The 18446-nt window shown below is 47.1% G+C and overlaps 1 protein-coding gene across 1 annotated transcript; it reads right to left on the bottom strand.

Moving 5' to 3' along the window:
- Positions 1-16556: 16556 nt before the first annotated feature.
- On the bottom strand, positions 16557-17997 carry ZBTB42 (zinc finger and BTB domain containing 42). The gene has a single exon (XM_009881361.1). It carries the CDS (start codon positions 17985-17987, stop codon positions 16557-16559), a length of 1431 nt encoding a protein of 476 aa, XP_009879663.1. The 5' UTR covers positions 17988-17997.
- Between the last annotated feature and the right edge of the window lie 449 nt (positions 17998-18446).

Below are 18446 nucleotides of genomic sequence, written 5' to 3'. Positions count from 1 at the left end.
CCACATCCCACGCTACAAATGTTTCATGCCCTCAATTCAGTTTCTGGGTCGCTCTGGCACTTCTCCCAGCCCCAGCCTCAGCAGCAGGGTACGTGGAGGAGCTCAGCGCTGGGACTAGACCCTGATCTATCACTCCTCCCCATTCAGGTGCTCCCAACCCCGCACGGTGCCTGGTTTAGCCAAAACTCAGCTCGTGCAGGGAGCAGGTCCACACCGTCTCACCTTGCTCCATCACAGCGTTCCATGTAGCATGGAAGCCCTTCCCAGATGTGTCTGCAGGGCCGGGCACCCAGGGCAGCATCACATCCTACTGCTGGGAATGAGCAAGAGTTTGCCTTCATTTCACAGGACCTAAGATATCACTTAAATATCTTTTTGCTGCTTGCTGTCCTAGGGAGAGGGGTCTTTCAGTGGGAGATGGCAGTATTGCAGAAGTGACTTCAGCATTATTGGCTCTACCACAGCCAAGAGACAAATGCTTTCTGTTATTTACCCCTCAAACTCTGGTCAATATTTACTGTGTTGCCCTTAATGCATTAGTGAAGATGTTCACTCACATCCACTGCTTGCCAAAAAGCAAGTTAATTTAGCTTGGTAATACAATTCAAAGCAGTTTGAGTCATCTACATCCCTGGCTATCGGTGTCCAGACAGACACCGCATCCATCCACGCATGCATTAATAAACACTTAAAAATAGACCATCGATTCCTCTAGACCTGAAATAACACGTCTGATCCCAGGAAAGCAAAAGACCCGACAGGGGCGACCTCAACTGAGGGGGTACAAAGCAGGTGGTTTTCCTAATGTATCTTCAAGTGGTGGTGGCTGGGTCCTCCTGCTCTCTGGGAACTGGGGAGGGAGCACTGGAGATGCTCCGGCACTGCCGGCGCTGCTGCCTCGGCTGGGCTTAGGTGCTGACAAACGGCAGATCAATTATTCATCAGCTAAAAGGCAGACTTCTATTACAACAGATGTTTCTCCGAATGTTTGACACTGCCCATTAACTCACCCTTTAATTTTAATTGCTTAACTAATGGCTATGTTCAAGGTTAAATGAGCTTAAATCTTCATTCTTCTCTTGCACCGCTTAATATAAAGATACCACCTAACGGGGAAAAGGGAGGCAGAAGGAACCAAACCAAGTATCATCTTTGATGGGATACAATCAAGTGGCCAGTTAATCCTCCACGCACCTGCCCGGGGGTGGGTACAACACTGGGACCTGGTTTTCTCTAAAGCAGAGAAGCAATAGAAGGATCCATAAAGCTGAAGGTGGACATGGGGTTGCAAAGCCGGGATGGACCTGGGACCTCAGTTGGGAAAGAGGCAGCGTGGGGCAAGCATCCTTCCGAAAACCAACACAGAGAGGAAGCATCTGCTCAGGGAGGTAGGCAGCATTTGTTTCAAACATGCTGTTTAGGTAGCCCCCAAACTAAGAACTCAATTTACATGAGTAATTTAGGTTTGTAAGTCATGGCGGTGTTGGCCCGGCCCAGTGCCTCTATGTTTCCTCCAATAAATATTGGAGGAGCGGAGTTTGCTGGCTGAACGGGGAAGGAGCTCCTGAAAAGAGGAGAGCTTCGCTTCTCTGCCTGGGGCAGCAGGGAGGGATTTGTCTCTTGGAGGATATTAACCTGAAGAAGTGCTGGGCTGCAGGGCAGGGGACTCAGTCTCTGCCTTGCTACTGCCATTGCATCCTTCTGGCTGATTTCTCCACTCATTTTTTACCAGGCGGGACTTCGCAGCTGGTGTTCAGCATCTTAGTGAGATCACAAACACATGAATTTCTGCAGCATGTGTAGCTACGGTCTCTCTTATCTGCCAAGCCAGTGAATACCATGCATTTTAGCTCTACGACTTGGTACCCCCCAGGAATGAGCAACATAGGTGCTGCTAATGCCACAGAAAGCAGCATGTCTCTGTCCCGCCACTGCTCCCCACCACAGGATGTCCCCACAGCAGAGACCGCCTTCAATGCCAAACTCAATCACCTCAAGTAACACTAGAAGAAAACATAAGGGCGCACCCTGGAGAGGCCCCATCACCAGGCAGGAGGCTCTTCCTCAGCTCAGGCAGGCTTGAAGACACCCTTTGGCATCGCATTTGGTGACATAACTCAAGGATATATTGCACCATTTTTCTAGCAGAGCCCATGGATTTAGTCTGGATAGTCCAGATCTGCCCCTCCCTCCCCCAAATAAATTATCAGTAGCAGTGGGAATAACAGAGGAGGCAGGACCAGACCCAGCCTGCCCCACACCAGGGATTAGCAGCACCACCATCCCAGGAGAGGACTTGACACACACGGTCAAGGAAAACACTTTTTATTCTCTACGTCTGACCACACTAAGGACATGAGGGAAGGAAAGAGGAAGCAGGCAGAAGAATAAGCATTTTTTTTCAACATAGAGAAGAAAAGGAAGCACGTCTCCTTCCTTTCCTTCCTTTTGTCCCTCTTTCAAGAGGTGAAGGAGCAGAGATTAATGCACATCATTCTCCAGGTTGTTCTCACCCTTCAGGATATGTAGGTCCAGATACTTTTTGTCTGTTTTGTGAATGATTTGGAGACTGAAAGGTGAGCAGATCCCATGGTAGGGCTGGAGGTCAGGGTCCGATCTCTGCTTTGCTGCTGTAGATCTAGCTCAAATCAACCATACAGCCAAACCAGGCTGTAACACCACATTCCTACCAGAATTTTGTAAAAACCTTTTGGTTACACCACTGACTCAGATTCAGGAAACGTAGTCCCCACTTTTTGTCCTGGAAACATTCAAGGTCAGGTTGGACGGGGCTCTGAGCAACCTGATCAAGTTGAAGGTGCCCCTGATCATTGCAGAAGGATTGGACTGCATGACCTTTAAAGGTGGCTTGCAACCCAAACTATTCTGTGATTTACTAAGGAGGCTATAACCAGTTGCTTCACTGCCATCACCCATTAGCCACTGCTAAGATCATGACCTAGAGCATGCCCAGGCCTGGTTGTCCATGTGGGAAGAAGGGAAAAACATTAAAGGACATCAGCCTGTCCCCTGATGCCACAACCCACATCACACCACAACTGTTAAGATCAGGACTGGCCATGGGTAAACATCCCTCCGGGTTCCAGGGACAGTTTAGCACAAGAAGAGACACTCCCTCCTTCCTGCCAGAGCCTCCTCCACCTCAAAAGGGTATCAAGGAGAGACACGTGAAAACCTGTCACCTTCCAATTTTGCATGCAGCAAGAATGTTCCCCAGCCCTTCTGGCTAACTAAACAATTATAAAGTAGAACAAGCCTCTTTAGTTTAGTTTCTAAACTGAAAAGAAGTTAAGTTTTTTTTTTTAAGTTTGATTTTTATTCCTCCCCACCCCCCCCCAAAAGCAGGCTCACGAGGACATCCACTCGTTTGATTTTTGGCTCCAGCTCAGCAGCGTTCGGTAGTGACAACCATCAATCCTGCCAGACAGCCGATGGCACAGACTGCTAGGAGTGGGCGTTAGCAATTTTTTTTCTTTTTTTCTTTTTTTTTTTTTTTTTCCTTTTGCCGCTCCGCTGCAAGTTGCGTGGCGGTTCAACGCTAGCTGGCAGGCAGCCAGGCGTTCGCCATCCTCCTCCCACCCACAAAGGTGTCTCTGCAGAGCAAGGTGCCGGGGCTGCGCAACGCCTGCCAAGACCATGGCGTGAACCCTGCCAGTCCTGCAAACAGACGCCGGATGGCAGAGCTGTTAATCCTACGCATTTCGGTGTCGCAAAGTTCAACGGTAAGACTGATTTTTATTTTTTTTCTTCCCTCCCCCTGCCTCCCACTGAGTTCAGCCCGAGTGGTATAAAGTTTAATTTGGTTCAGCGCAGCCCAATTTTTGGCAGAAAAGGGGAAGGCTGCACCAAGCAGCGGCAATGTCGAGGTCCGGCTACCGGGTCACCCCTACCCTTTGGCGAATATCGGATTTCTGAGTGTAGAAGTGAGGATTTCATTCTTTGTTCTTGAACTCATTCTTTCCATCCCAGGGGCCAGTGGAATGTAATCTCTCCAGATGCCAGCACCTCTTAGGAAATTGTAATATAGCAGCTATGCACTCTAAGTGGCTTATTCATACACAGAGAGAAGAATAGTAATATCCTTGGGGGACGGTTTTGAAACGGTGCGCGGTGACACAATCCCTGAGACAGGCGGGATTTACTTCAGCTGAGGATCTGTCCCCAAAACACGCTCATTTTCAAGAGGAGCAGCACAGCAAGCATTTCATATTTTACTCTTGGTTTGTTTAAAGTCTTTTCTTGCTGTTTAAAACCACCAGTGCTTCCTTCCTGGGGAGGGAGGCAATGCTTTTAGGGTTACTGTAAATAACCAGAGCCAGAACAATTGGCTGAGTAAATTATCCTGTCCGCTGACACTAACAGACTCCACCGAGCTACTAGGAACTTGATCAGCCTATTTTCCCCCTCTTGCTACTGTTATAATAAAATAAAGGTTTGCTGAAAGTCCCTCTTTGGAGCAAAGCAAAAGAAACGCCTCGTGGAGAACAATTCCCAGGAGCATTCTCAAAGCTCTCATCGACCAACTCCGAATTAAGAGGTTTGTTGAGAAGGAAAAGCATGCAGGAGAACAAGGGAGCCTGAAGAGCCAACTGACAGATTACCACATGACAAAGCTAAAAGGGAACTCCGAATCCTGCCAGCACGGCTGCCCGCGGAGCCTGCCAAGAGCCAGATGCTGCCACGGGGATAATATCCTCCAGGGCTGGGGAACTGGGCGCTTCTCAGCCAACCGAGCTGGGGACAAGGGGATGGAGGGGCAGCTGTGCACCTCAAGCCCATCACGTCTATAAGAAAAGAACTGGAGAGAGGCATAGACAGGTCTCTTTGGGGAGAGAGAGGAAAAAAAAAAAAAAAAAAAAAGGAGAAGAAAAAAAACCCCAGGATATATGCTTCTAACCCAAAAACTCCTTTGGGGGGGAAAAAAAAAAAAAGCTGCAAAAAAAAAAAATAATTCTGAGTCCTTCTTGGGAGTGTCTTTCCTCCTTACGCAAAGTGAGGGGACAGCAAACAGGTCAGGCAGGGGAAGAAATGACACATAAGCAAGGGAATAATCAACACGCTTTGCAGAATTAGGAACCAAACCATACCTAGTCAGGAGCTCAGTGCTCACCCCTCTCCAAGAGGACTTCTATTCATAACCAGCTCCAACAGCATTGCTGCAGGATTATGCTGAGGAAAGGGCAAGTTAACGCAGATGCATCGGTGTTAACATTACCCTTGAATGGAAATAGCATAAACACAAAAATATTTGTTTCGCTGCTACTGTGCAACATCTGTTCCCGATGACTTACTCATTCTCCGCTCTCCCTCCCTTGGGGTTTCAAAGTACACAAGGAAGAGGGAGAGGCTCGCAGGTAGCCGACGCCGTTGTGCCTGCTTGCAAGTTGTGCAACATCAGAGCCCGTTCCACAGCCTTTACGCGGGCAAAAGTCTGCACCGCTGCACTGGAGTTTGCCCCACCGGGGCAGAGCTGCTCAGGATACGGCCGACGAACCAGAGGCTCTCTATAGAAAGTACATTACATCTGCTGCAACTCAGCACCTCCACGCGAGAAAATCTACAGGGGTGGCAAACCTGAAGACTTTTACCTGAAAGGCTATGAATCTAATACTTTCCTTAGCAGGTTTTTTTTTTTTTTAAATCTTTTAAAAAATCATATTCTAAAATGATATTTTTAAACCCATCGAATCAGCCAGCTTTGGCTGCAGTGCCGAAAGCCAGCGATGCAGTAAGAGCTCTCACTACATCTATTGCTCTTCCACAGAGCCCTTTAACACCATGCAGTTGTAAAAGCTAAGGGAGTTTGTGCCAGGTCACGATGTGGAGACAGGTTCTCCCAGGGAAACTCCCGGCACTGACATTTTAGCAACAAGGCTTTTAGATATGTCAACTTGAGAGGAGAATTAAGAGATCCAGATATCATGACTGTGCATGAGATCATCCTAGGGGATGAATTCGGGCTTCGTAGTTACATTTCCAATACCTCCCTGTACTCCCTCACGCTCCATCAGCTGCACACAGCCGCATCACGTACCCTGAAGACCCAGTAAACAGTGAAAACCACACACAAAAAGGCATATTTTGAAAAATCATATTCCAAGATAAACCTCCTACAATTTCTTATTCTGAAAGCAGTTGACATTTTTTTGTTGGGTTTGAAACAAATGAAACAAAAAGCCAGAACTTCTGATGTGAAGGTGAATAATAAAACATTGCAAGATCTTGCCAGTATGCTACTGGAGGCACAGTGAAACATCGCAAGAAAGTCGCTGTGCTCATACCATACTTCAGAGCAGCGTTTAGCAACTTTTGGCATCTTTTGATGTTTGCAAATACTGTAGAACAAAGTGTTGCCTGATCTTTTAAATTCTCGTTCTACAAGCAGCAAGACTTAAAAAAAAAAAAAAAAAGAAGCACCTAATAAAACAGGTGGCTTCTGTTGTTGAAAGTCTCAGGTGACTTTTTAGCCTAATTTTAGAGATAAGAAGAGTTTCTGATTCTGCTGATGGTGAGGAGCTGAAGGCAGCGCTCAGGAAGTATTGCAGTTCCTCTGCCCCGGTGGAACTCAGTGCTACCAGGAGCCAGAGCACCTCGGCCCCGTCGGCACCAGCAACAAGAAGCAGCAGCGCCATTACCATCATTTCAGGCCATGCCCAGAGCCCTGTGCTTTGCTCCAAAAAACAATCGCCCCTTTTGTGTTCGAGTCTGCAACCCCAGATTCCTCCCTTCCCAAAATTGTCCTCATCTGCTGGGTGCAGAGCCTGGCTCTCATCTTTGCTCCTCTCTTCTGACCTCCTCCATCGCCCTTGCAGGAGGGGATAGAGAACCACCTGCAGACACTGCTGGCTGCTCCCTAAGCAATGAGGCACTCCGCAAGGCTGAGAACAGCAAGTTCAAGTCCCAAAATGCTATGAAAGACCTGAAGTTCTGTTTGCCTCCCTCCTGGGCAAGCGCTGCCACCCCTGGGTTATTGCACTGAACGGCATCACTGACTCCAGCTCCTTCCCTTCCCCAGCTTTGGGAAGGTCCTGATGAAACAACACCAAGTGTTTGAGACTGTACCACCTCCAGATACATGGAGCTGAACAGAATTCAGTGCTCCCGTTTCATGGCGTTGAATCTAGGACCGGGTGGCAGCCGAGCAGCTCGGCAGAGCTCCCTCCGAGCTGCTCACCAGCTAGACCAAAACTCAAACCAGTGGGTAATCTTGAGCTTAAGCAAACTTTCCATGCTCCCTCAGAGACATGGAGTTGAAAATTTGTGCTCCAGGTGTAGAAGAAGCACCAGGGGATGATGGTGAGCAGGCATTAATCCTGCTTTACCCTTCCAACAGCCCAGAGCGGAGCAGAGACAGGGGGACCTGCAGCACCAGGTCTCACAGACCAAGTGTTTCCTGGCAGTCCCCCAGCAGCACCAGACCCTTTCTCCTCCAGCACTGAGTTTCTCCACCATACTCTCAACATACCTCACCTGAAACGCTCGGACCTCACAGGGAAGAGCACAGGAAGGACTGTCACCTTCACTACCTCATTCATTTACCAACACCACCACAGGCTACACTGTCCTACACTGGTCCAGCTCCAGTCTAATGGGTCTCACAATAAGCCCTGGTGTAGCCTGACCCCTGCCTCTCTTTTCCTAGCATGATCTATCTGAATGCCCACCTCTCAATGTAATGCAAGAAAAAAGTTTCATTAGTAAGAGGCTAACAAAGTTATTTCTGAAGTTCGGTTTGAAAGCTACAAGAACGGGAAGGCAACCACACTTGGGGCTTCCCCCCCCTCCCCCCCCTAAAATGTCAACGGTGTTCATCACCAAGAGATCAAAATTCTACCTTAATCAGAAGTCTAAGACAAACCACAGGAGAACACAGCCTACTGTTGGCCAAGCAGAGGTCGATTCCTAAGAGCTTCCTGAAGAGCAAACGTAGCGCTGAGGCCTTAACCCCGCACAGTTTACAGAAGGCACTTGTGCACGCATTGACCCAATGACCTATTTCTCATCCCGCCCACCCACAGGCAGCAGCTTACGTCCTGGGGCCTCCCGTATCTTTACTGGCCGTGAAATAAAACACCCAGGGGGGCTTTAGAATAAGCTTGTTCTGCAGTTCGGCTGCTTCACCCAAGTCTCCGTGTCCAGGTTTAGTGCGTATGTTGGGTCAGTTCACCACACAAGCCCATTTTCACAGCTCAGTCATCCCACTGCTGGCAGAGCCTCCCTCCTTACCCACCTGGAAAGACAAAACATCAGAACATATGACCTGAGCTAGAAATTAGGGGGAGGAAAAAAGCTTCCTAGGCTAAAGGACAAGTAAGCACTGCAACAGATTGCCTGAGGCGGTTCCCACAAGCAGGTTAGACACACATTTGCCAGGCAAAACTAACGGTGAGTTGGCCCTGCCCAGTAGCAGAAGGACAGAACAGATGCCCAGACAAGGTCCCTTCCCATCCTTTTCCAAGGATTTTATGTATGTTCTTTGACAGCGGGGTGAAAGGGTTTGCTTACAAAACATTTTCAGAAACAAAACTGTTAGATGTGAAAGAATATCTCTAAGGAAAATTATTAAAAGGAGAGCTGATTAGACATCAGAAGGGTTGAAATCCTAGTCACTGCGACGACTACTGGTCTACCAAAATGAAGATATTTTTATTTAATTTATGAAGGAAGGGAGAGAGAACCTTCTGCTCCTTCAAATGTCACTCCATAAAATAAAAGTGGCTTCTGGTACACAAGAAATGTCACGACCCATTCCTGGTCCTTGTTCAGTGCTCATTGCCATAACCTATTGCACAGATGTGATGGATTTTTGAACACAAGATCCATTATGTTTCCTGCCAGAGGCTCAAATGTGTACAGGCTTTCAAAACACCTTGCCAGGTAGTTACTTTTTGTACCGGCTGGCAGTTGCTGCCAAGCATTAGCTCCAGCCTTACCCATAGCTTGGGAAGTCAGTGCTGCTGATGCAACTCTTGGGAAGTTGAGGAGGATGATCTGAACGATCATCCTCCCCCACCCCGAAGCAAAACTCAAGGGATTCTCACACTTGAGGCCCTACCCCAAGGCAAACGAGTGGAATTCATGATACCCAAGGCAGAACTGGCATCACCCTTTCTGCCCCTCCTCTTCCACCCAGCCCCACACAGTGCGTGTTCTGCAAAATTCTGCTGGGCTGGAGCAGCCTTATTGCCCCACCGGGGAATTGAGCCCCTTATTTCCCCTGCTTTGGAGATGCTGTATTTTTACACTTGTGCTTTCGACTCCCAGCTCCCTCGGTATGACCTTGGGAACAGAGATGGCGCTGTCTCTTTCCCGTGTGGTGCCAGCCAGGAAGCCCAGCACCTGCCAAGCGCCGACCAGTACACCGCAGAACATCACAAAGTGCAAGGGAGGTTCTTCCCTTCCACGGCCAAAGCCAAAACAGCCATTTGATAATTAACCACCCGGATTGAGCCAGACAAGTCACGACAATGAAGGTGAAGATCGCTGGTGCTCCCCCACACAACCTGCGCCCCGCGGGGTAGCCGGGAGAAGGTTAGGGGCTGACCCCAGACCTCGCTCGCAGACACAGCGGCAGATGTGCCGGGCTTCCCCACAGTCTCCCCCTTGCCTGGCAGATGCTGGCCTCTCTGGGAAAGCGCTAAATGGATTCTGCTGAATCACTGCAGCAGATGGTTCGTAACACCACCTGGATAGCACAGAGAAAAAAAGAGAGAGATAAGGAAGGTTGGGGAACAGAGAGTACCTAGTGTGTGGGCTGAGTTATCCCCAGGGAGAAGGAACCTGTGGATAAGGTCGTCATTTGAACCTTTGTTTCCTCAAATTCCTATGTTATTGAGACTGGTAACATCCCTTCCCTGGCAATTCTGTCCCGCGGTCTGACACGTACAGTGCTTCAAAACCCTTTGGGATGCTGGAACCCACCCTCTGCTGATAGAAAGCGCTGGCAGCGCCGCCCGGCGCAGGCTGCTTCGGCTGGTGGCAGCACCAGCCTTCATCCCTGCCTGTGCCAAACTCCGCGTGCTGGGGTAGGGCACATACAAGGTTGATGCACATACAAGACCCTAGAATACTAACAGGGTTTTTTTGGGTTTTGTTTTGTTTTGTTTTGTTTTTTAAAAAGGCAGTTTGGCAAGTACTTTTGTTTTCCACGACAGATCATTCTGAAAGGGCAGAGGAGCCAGCTGTGTACAGAAGTGTGCAGCTGTACGAGAGGGAACAACAAACAGGAAACAGGTAACAATAACCAACGTGTTTGCTCGCTCTCCTCCTGTTAAACAGCATGAGCAATTTTTTTTTCCTTTTTTTTTTTTCCTCTCTCTCTCTCTCCAATTGGGATGAAAAGAGCTAGTCAGGGAGAGAGCAGAGGGCTACGGCACATACACAGCAGGTGCACATCTGGAAAGTGCTCGGCATCCTTCTGCGGCCGCTCATCCCCACGTGCAGTCAGTAAGCAACCAGGATCCCTCAGTCCGCTCGTTATGAAAGACACCTTGCTGCACAAAGTTGCTCAATCTGCAGGACTTCCAGCCAGATCCTCCCCAGCACAAAACATCAAGTCATTTGAGACAAAATGTTCTCATGGCAGGTCGTTCGCAGCCCCGTTCACGATTCTTCCTCCTCCTCCTCCCAGGACAAGGCGTTTTCACACACCAACTGCACCGTAGGCTCGACTGCACTTCACTTGAGCCCAGCTTTGTCCTACATAGGCTGATTTTGCTGGGTCACACCTGCCGTTGATTTCCTCAGATAGTAGCTGCTGTTTCATGTTCTGCTGTGCGCCTTCCTCAGCAAAACGGTGCAGAAAGGCACTCACCGGCAAGCAAAGCTCACGGTGGCACGATCCAACCCTGAGCACCAGTAGAAGCTGGATGGTGATGGTACTACCAACAAGCCGGGCAACGCAGAGATCCCGCTACCCCTCCACCCCAACTACTTCTCATGGGGGACCTCCCTCTTTAAAAGGCTCGGAGGCTTATTTCACCCACAAGAATCTAATTAAAGCAATAAACATGGTCCATCCACACACCACTTCCCACAACACAGGATTCAACAGCACTGGGGACCTCACCTGGTGACATCCCCATGGGCCAGCACGAACTCTCCTCACTGGCTGGGGGGCACTCAGTCCAAACCCACACCCCATCACCCAAGCTAGGAAAAAGCCATTCCTCTGTGGTCTCCAGTTGCACGGTGGCATTTGGTGACACATGGCCAGATGCACCCAGACATCCCCAGCCACCCCTGCGCGTACCAAGGCCAGACCACCTCCAGAAGGCACTTAACACTTCAAAACAAAAGCTAAAAATAAATACAAATGCTTCACAACACTCACCCCAAGGAGAAATGGGCTTTGCAAAGGTGGCAGGAGCCCAAGCTGCTGCCATAGGTTGACAAGGGTCAGTCCTACCAAAGGAGCCCGTTATGTGCTTTAATCCTGGAAGATGACAACCCTTGCAGCCTGGGGTTAGGACAGCAGATGCTCCTGGGGGTCACCCCCTTTCCCGCAGGGAAGGGCAGGATCACCCTTGGGGTACCCCTGAGCTGGCAGGCAAGGAACCCTGCCTAGAGGCATCCCATTGCTTATTCAGTACGTACACACACACCCCACACACACCCCACCCCCCTTTCCAGTATCCGCTCAGTGGCCTGGTTTCTTCTCAAAGCTTTTTATATTTCACATTCCTAAGATTTAATTATGTTATCAGAACAACAGGCATCAGGATTTGGAGTGCCAGAATTCACATTAGCAATTGCTATCAACAAAGAAAATGGGCACAGCATGCCCATGCCAAAGTAGATGTGGGCTGCTCTCCTCAATCTACTCACGGTTATTTATAGCCCATTTGCAAGCCATCCACCTCCCAGGTTTAGCTTCAAGCTCGCTTCTCTCTGCACACCCTCTCCCTCAAAGAAAAGCCTTTTGCCTCTCCCTTCCCTACCACAGAACCCAGATTTGGACACATTCAGGGGTTTTTTTGGGGGTAGGGAAGACAAAACACTTTTGAACCTTCCTTCCATACATCCACAACAGCAGAAGTGTGAAAACAGCACGCCACTAATAAGGAGCTGCAGGGACACCCACCCTCCAATAGTAGAGATTTTAAAAAATAAATAAATAAAAAATTCATGTATTTACAGTTTCTAATGCTTCACCACATCGGAGCAGGACCGCTGTGCATCCCCAGCAGCTTTCTGCCCTACCAGCAGACAGGGATGGAGGGACAAGCTCGGCGAGGCAGGACGCATGCCTAAATGCAAGAAACGCCTGCAACGAGATGGTTGCAAAGAAGCAGCTACGCGATAGCAGGAGGGGAGAGAGAGCTGTGCCACCCCCCCCGCCACTGTTAACTGCTATTTGCCCATCCCTCAACCGGCTCTATTTCGAGGCAGCCTGATTCCGCCAGGATCCAAATAATTAGGAAACACAAGATGCAGCACACGCAGTACAGGTGCAAACCTTCCCACCAGCTTATTTTCCTCCCCTGAGCAGCAGCTGGCACAGGCAGCTCGTGTCTTCTTCCTCCTAATCCCAGCTCCCACTGAAGTCAACACAAGTTTTAAGGCGGATGTTAGCCGGAGCTGGGTCAGACCTCGTCTCTCCCGAGCCTGGGAGAGATTCGGCGCTTAAAAGAACCCCTCCACGCAACTTAGCCGACGTGGCTTCAGTCAGCCTGATGGCACTGGGATGCCAGCGGGCACCAGTGCCCTTTGCTGGGCTGTCCTCGCACGCTGCATCACTTCTGCACCCACAGGCTTCGTCACCTGGTCCCCAGCACCCGCCTGCGGCTGCAACGCAGCATCGCTCGCGGCAGGGCTGGTCCAGAGCTCACTCAGAGCATCGGAGGGAGAGCGGAGCCCGTTCGAACCTCCCCGATACTCTGGTTAAAATGCAGAAGTGGTGCTGGTTTTAGTCCTGCCCAGTGACTAAGGAAACGCTCGGTCAGGCTCTGACGGAGATACGGCAGCTCCTCACATGCCTAAAATTCCACGTGCCCCTGAAAAAGAAAGAACCATCGGAGTATGTAAGAATAACTTAAAAAAAGCAGCACAGCCAGCTGTAAAATACTACTACTAAAAATAATAATAAAATAAAAATTAATTAATAATAAACAATAATAAAAAACCCAAACCCCACACCCCTTCTGCTAAAGGAGGGAGGAGGAGGAGGAGGCTCAAGCTTACAACTCTAGCACGTTTTATTTTGTGTAAATTTATAAAGACAACAATCCTAGTCACGATTGTCACATTGTACAGCACATACCAATACAGTTGCAAACAGAACTCCACGCAAAACTAAGCGCTAACAGTAGCTTGAATCACTCTTCCTGCGATTGTCGTTTCTAGACTAACAGTATTACACTAACACTGAAGAAAAAATAGTTCACTATAAAACAGTGATAGAACGTTTTTATAAAATATATTCCATTCCAATAGCTTTTCTACATACTGTATACTATAAAACTCTCCCACAAAAATTAGTGTCTTTAAATATACATATTTAATCTGAACTGCACCAAGATTAAAAACAATTAAAAATATCAATGATTTTTTTTTTACATTAACTTCACAGTATTTGTTTGTAGTAGAAGACAAATCCAGTGTTTAAAATGCAGAGCAGGACTGTCCCCCACAGAGACAGTAACCGCCCCACAGTGAAATAGTTTATGAAGAAACGAGCGTTAAGTGTGCAATGTTTTTAGTACTTCTCTGTAGAGCCATGAACCATTTTGAAAACATGCTCCGAGCTATTGCAACTTAAAAATAAGAGACACACAGAGAGATAGCCAAAAAAAGTCACCTTAAGAACAAAAATAAGTGCAAACATTTTTTTACTTTAGAAATTCAAGCTATGAGGAGTGGGAACATAAATACCAGACTATGAGAACAGTGTGTTCATCATGTAGTAAGAAATGAGAAAGTCTTTTTTTTTTTTTTTTCCCAAAAAAAAAAAACCTTTTGCCCCACATTCACTGCAGTACAGAGCATGCTCATAGCATCAGTTTAACAAGTTATTTCTATACTAAGATCAGACACAAACTTATTTCGACTTTTCCCTGCTCCGTACACTAACAGTGTTCTTATGGCACATCCTATTTTATGATCTTCTAAAAAAAAAAAAAAAACCAAACAAACAAAAAAACCCAAAATAAAACAAGGAAACAGTAATTGAAGACTGAAATGCAAAAAAAGTGTCACAAGAATGCAAAATTAAGATTACCAGCTTCAGTAATGCTGACTCTAAACTCTTTACATGTTGTTCAACATGCAAAACCCATTGTTATAAAATTTAAAGTGAAGTGTAAATTAACTAGTTTTGAAATAGATTAACAGTAATAATTCCACTTCAAAAAAAAATCTAATAAATACTATATCAAGTATCTTCAGGAGAAAAAAAAATAACTTAATTTTAGTAGAAAGAAAAATAACTTAATTTTAGTAGATTTTGTTCAGTGCTATTTCCAATCACAGCAAAAAGGAAGAAAAAAAAAAAAAAGGAAAAAAACGATTAAGTAGAATAAGACCACAGTACCAAAGCCACTTATGTTCAAGATACAGTACTCTCCCACAACTTTCATATGTAACAGGTACAGCAAAAATATTTTACAGTTGAGAAATTAGACTGAAAACAACAAAACCCAAAACTATAAATAGAAGCAAAATTTCACATTACATGTACATTCATAGTTTAAGAGATGTATAATAACAGGAGGCTGTAACAAGTATATCCTGATTTTCTTTAAAAGAGGAAGTACTTATTTAAAAAAAAATAAAAAAAAATAATCAATCCCATATTATTTATGTAGGTAGTGCTCAGTTTTTGGACCAGAGGGGGAAGGCATTGGGAAATTTTTTCTTCATAAGATGAAATACAGTATTTTAAGCACAACTTTTTAAAATAATCTAACTCAGTGCTTCAAATTCATTTTCAAATAAACGCTTAAGTTTCACAAAACAACTCCAGGAGTGTCAGGAAAGCTGGTGAAGCAACGCTAACGCAGCAGAACGACATTCAAAACCCTCAGATATTATTATTACTAAAATATTTCAGTCCTGTGTACATGTACCTTGAGTAGGCAATTTGACTGGAAGGGAATAATCTGATATTTACCGACATGCACAGACCAAAGGATGCTCTATTAGGCAAGTAACTGAGTTATTTGGAGTAAAACTGGTTATAGTTACAGGCAGCCTCAGTTTACAAACCAACTGAAAAAAAAACCACAAAACAACCACAACAAACCTCCACCTAAAAATACCCCAAAAACCTCCCCTGAAAAGGTGGGATGTCGGGGAAAAAGTTGGGCCGTGTTTTCTCTCCAGCGGGAAAGGGGATCTTCACACCGCCCCTTCGAAACACCGATGATTGCACTGAATTTGGCCCAACGGAAATGACCAACTTCCTAAAAAATAAAATAAAATATAATTCCCAGCTGCCAGTTTTAGTGTAGCAGCAAACTTTTTGGACAAGATAGCAGGGCATCTCCTAACACATGATATGAGTTACCTTGAACCAAACACCCCAGGAACCCAGTATCAAGAGGGGCTATTTGGCCACTTTAGGGTCGCTGTGCCCCCCCCAGGCGGGACAGGATCAGCCCCTGAGTGTCGATATGGGAATGAAAATATTCACATACTATATGGGTTTTTTTCATATGTCCTAGCTTGCATCCTTCGACATTTCGGAAGCGAATACGCTTGCAGACAGAAAGAGTTTTTCCATCCATGTTTTACCCTCAAAAGCAGCTTTTCAGTAGGTCAGTCCACAGAGGAAGATGGGTGGGAAGGGAAAATTTAAGTCCCGAGGCAAAAACTTCTCATTCAGATTTTAGGACCAATTGCGGAACTAAGCTAATATAATAAAGAGAATTAAAAAATGACCAGTACCAAAGACACAGCCAGGAATCCTCAACCCCCTTTATAATTTGGGCCAATTTAAGGTGTCGTCTAGCTCTCTACAATAAGACTACGGCCGCTTACTCTGTGATATGCAGACAAGTTTTTCTATGCTGAAATGTATTTAAATCATAGTTCGTGTCTTCGGATGTTTCTACGCAACACGCAGAGAGCATTAGGGGAGCTTAATGGAATCCAAATTTTTCTCCGGAATTTGCCGATAATCTTTTTTCAAACTAAAGAAAAAAAAAAAACAACAAAAACCCTGACCACGAAGCAAGTACTTCCAGCATGAAAACAGATGCTAAATCATTGCAGAAATACTTAGATCATTTCACATTAATAATGTAACATGGGTGCGCAGGAGAAGACCTAAAGCACAGGGCTGGGAAGGGAGGGCGGCAGGGGAAGGGGGGAGACAGAGAGGTGGAAGGATTGCATTAAAAGGCCTCTGGAGTGTATACCTCTGCATCTTTTAAAGATCATATACCTGAAGTGAATATCACCAAAAATAAAATAAAGGACTGGGGGGAGGGAGGAATAATTAAAATTCAGATGCTGCCTTTTTTTCCTGTTTTGTTTTAAAAGGGTGAGCGGGGGAAAAATAATTAAAAAAAAATAACATATATAAGCCACGCGTCTCAAACCACCAAGGACTTTACAAGGCCACAATGAAATTTGCGGATATGTCTGTACAAATCCCCCGACTGCGTGAACCGTCTCTCGCACCACTTGCACCCGTGGGGCTTCTCCCTGGTGTGCACCACCGCGTGGCGGCTGAGGTTGTGGGAATACTGGAAGCTCTTCCCGCACTGGCCGCAGGTGTAGGGCTTCTCCCCCGAGTGAGTCCTCTCGTGCCTCTTTAACGTGTACATGCAAGAAAAAGTCTTTCCGCAGAGGGTACAAGTGGGGACGGAGCCGTCGGGGGACAGGCGGGTCCGGGAGCCGTCCTTGTCGCGAAAGTGCGAGCTCAGGTGCAGCTGAAGGATGTGCGGGCTCGGGAACACCTTGCTACAGAGGGGGCAGATGCAGATATGCCCGGGAGGCACGAGGACGCCCGAGGAGGAGATGTCTGACGAATCCATGTCGTCCTCGCTCTCGTCTCGCTCTTGATCTATATCCTCCTCTCGGGCATGAGAGCTGCCATTCCCCGCGAACATGTGTCCTAACCCTGTCACCAGGCTTTTGGCTGAATTCCCAAAATGCTGACTCTCCGGACTCCTGGCTTCGCCGTCCTCCTGATCTGACAGCAAGTCTTGTTCATCTTTAACAAGTGGCTCGGTACCCTGCTGCTGGCTGTCGGAAGCCAGCTGTCCAAAGACATAGGAGGGGTGTAAGGAATCTCTCCCCGGCACGGGCTTGAAAGACAAATCCAGCGCGCAGTCCACATCACTCGAAGCCAGGGGATGGTTAACAGACCTTTGGGACAAAGGTCCTGTGGAACTATTGACATTAGCCTTTGTTTTTCCAGCTGCTGCGGCGCACGGTTCTGCCTCTGTCGGCACAGAGCTGACACTTATATGATCAGAGGACCAGGCGGGGTGACTGCTGACCTTTTCTTTGCCGGCTGCTCTCTCGTATTCTGCAACGCTGAATTTTTGTTTGTTTCCTGGGTCGAACTCGTGGACCAGGGGCACTCCGGCGTCTAGAAAATGCTCCGCTTTCTCCAAACCAGCCGCCTCATCATTAATCTTCTCTTCCGAACATAATTCTTTATCTTTCAACTTGCCCTTGCAGACTTTCACAATGTCATACATGTGAAGGTAGCTAGCCGCAGCCAGCACATCTTCCACCGGGAGACTGTTGAATTCCAGCTTTCCCTCGTACATGAATTCGAGCAGCAGGCTGAAGGCAGGGGCTGTGACAATGTCACTGTTCAGATGCACAATATCCCTTTTGTCTAACTGGTCCCTGTAGAAAAGATGGAAGTACATACTGCAAGAGGCAAGAACGGCTCTGTGAGCTCTGAATTGAGCTTCTCCAACTAAAACAGTACAGTCACACAGGAAGCCCTGGTGACGCTGCTGACTCAGACACTGCAGCAACTGGCGGCTATGGTCTGGAAACTCCATTCTTCCTTCATAACCTGTTCAAAACAGGAAAAACTTGAATGCTACTGTAAACTAAAGCCTCCTAGCAGCTGTAACAAACAGATCGGCTTTTCGGTAACACAAGCCAAAGAAACAGCCTTGGAGATAACGTTTACTGTTAATTGTCTGTAATAGTTTTATTGGGGGGGGATGAGGGAAGGGGGGAGAGGCTGGGGGGAGAGAGAAAAAAGAAAACCCAACACAACACAACATGCTTCTCATCCTTTCGCACCTGCTCCGAACAGGAAAAACTTGATTGTAAGTAAACAAAAACTAGTAAAGCAGCAGCAGCAGCCCCTCCAACCTTTGTTTCTCCCGCTAAGCACTTTAATAAAATTAAGAGGAGGAAAACACACACAGAAAAAAAAAAAAAAAAACAACCAAAAACCCAAGCTAAACTCCCAGGCTGGCTTTCCCAGCAGCGCTAACTCGGGGCATCTT

This window comes from Charadrius vociferus, unplaced genomic scaffold, assembly GCF_000708025.1.
Source record: "Charadrius vociferus isolate BGI_N301 unplaced genomic scaffold, ASM70802v2 scaffold763, whole genome shotgun sequence".
In the NCBI taxonomy this organism is placed as follows: domain Eukaryota; kingdom Metazoa; phylum Chordata; class Aves; order Charadriiformes; family Charadriidae; genus Charadrius; species Charadrius vociferus.
This window is presented reverse-complemented; position numbering and strand designations above follow the sequence as displayed.

What these genes read in the sequence shown, in the direction of transcription:
- ZBTB42 (XM_009881361.1), bottom strand. Translation starts at nt 17,987, where the DNA reads ATGGAGTTTCCAGACCATAGCCGCCAGTTGCTGCAGTGTCTGAGTCAG.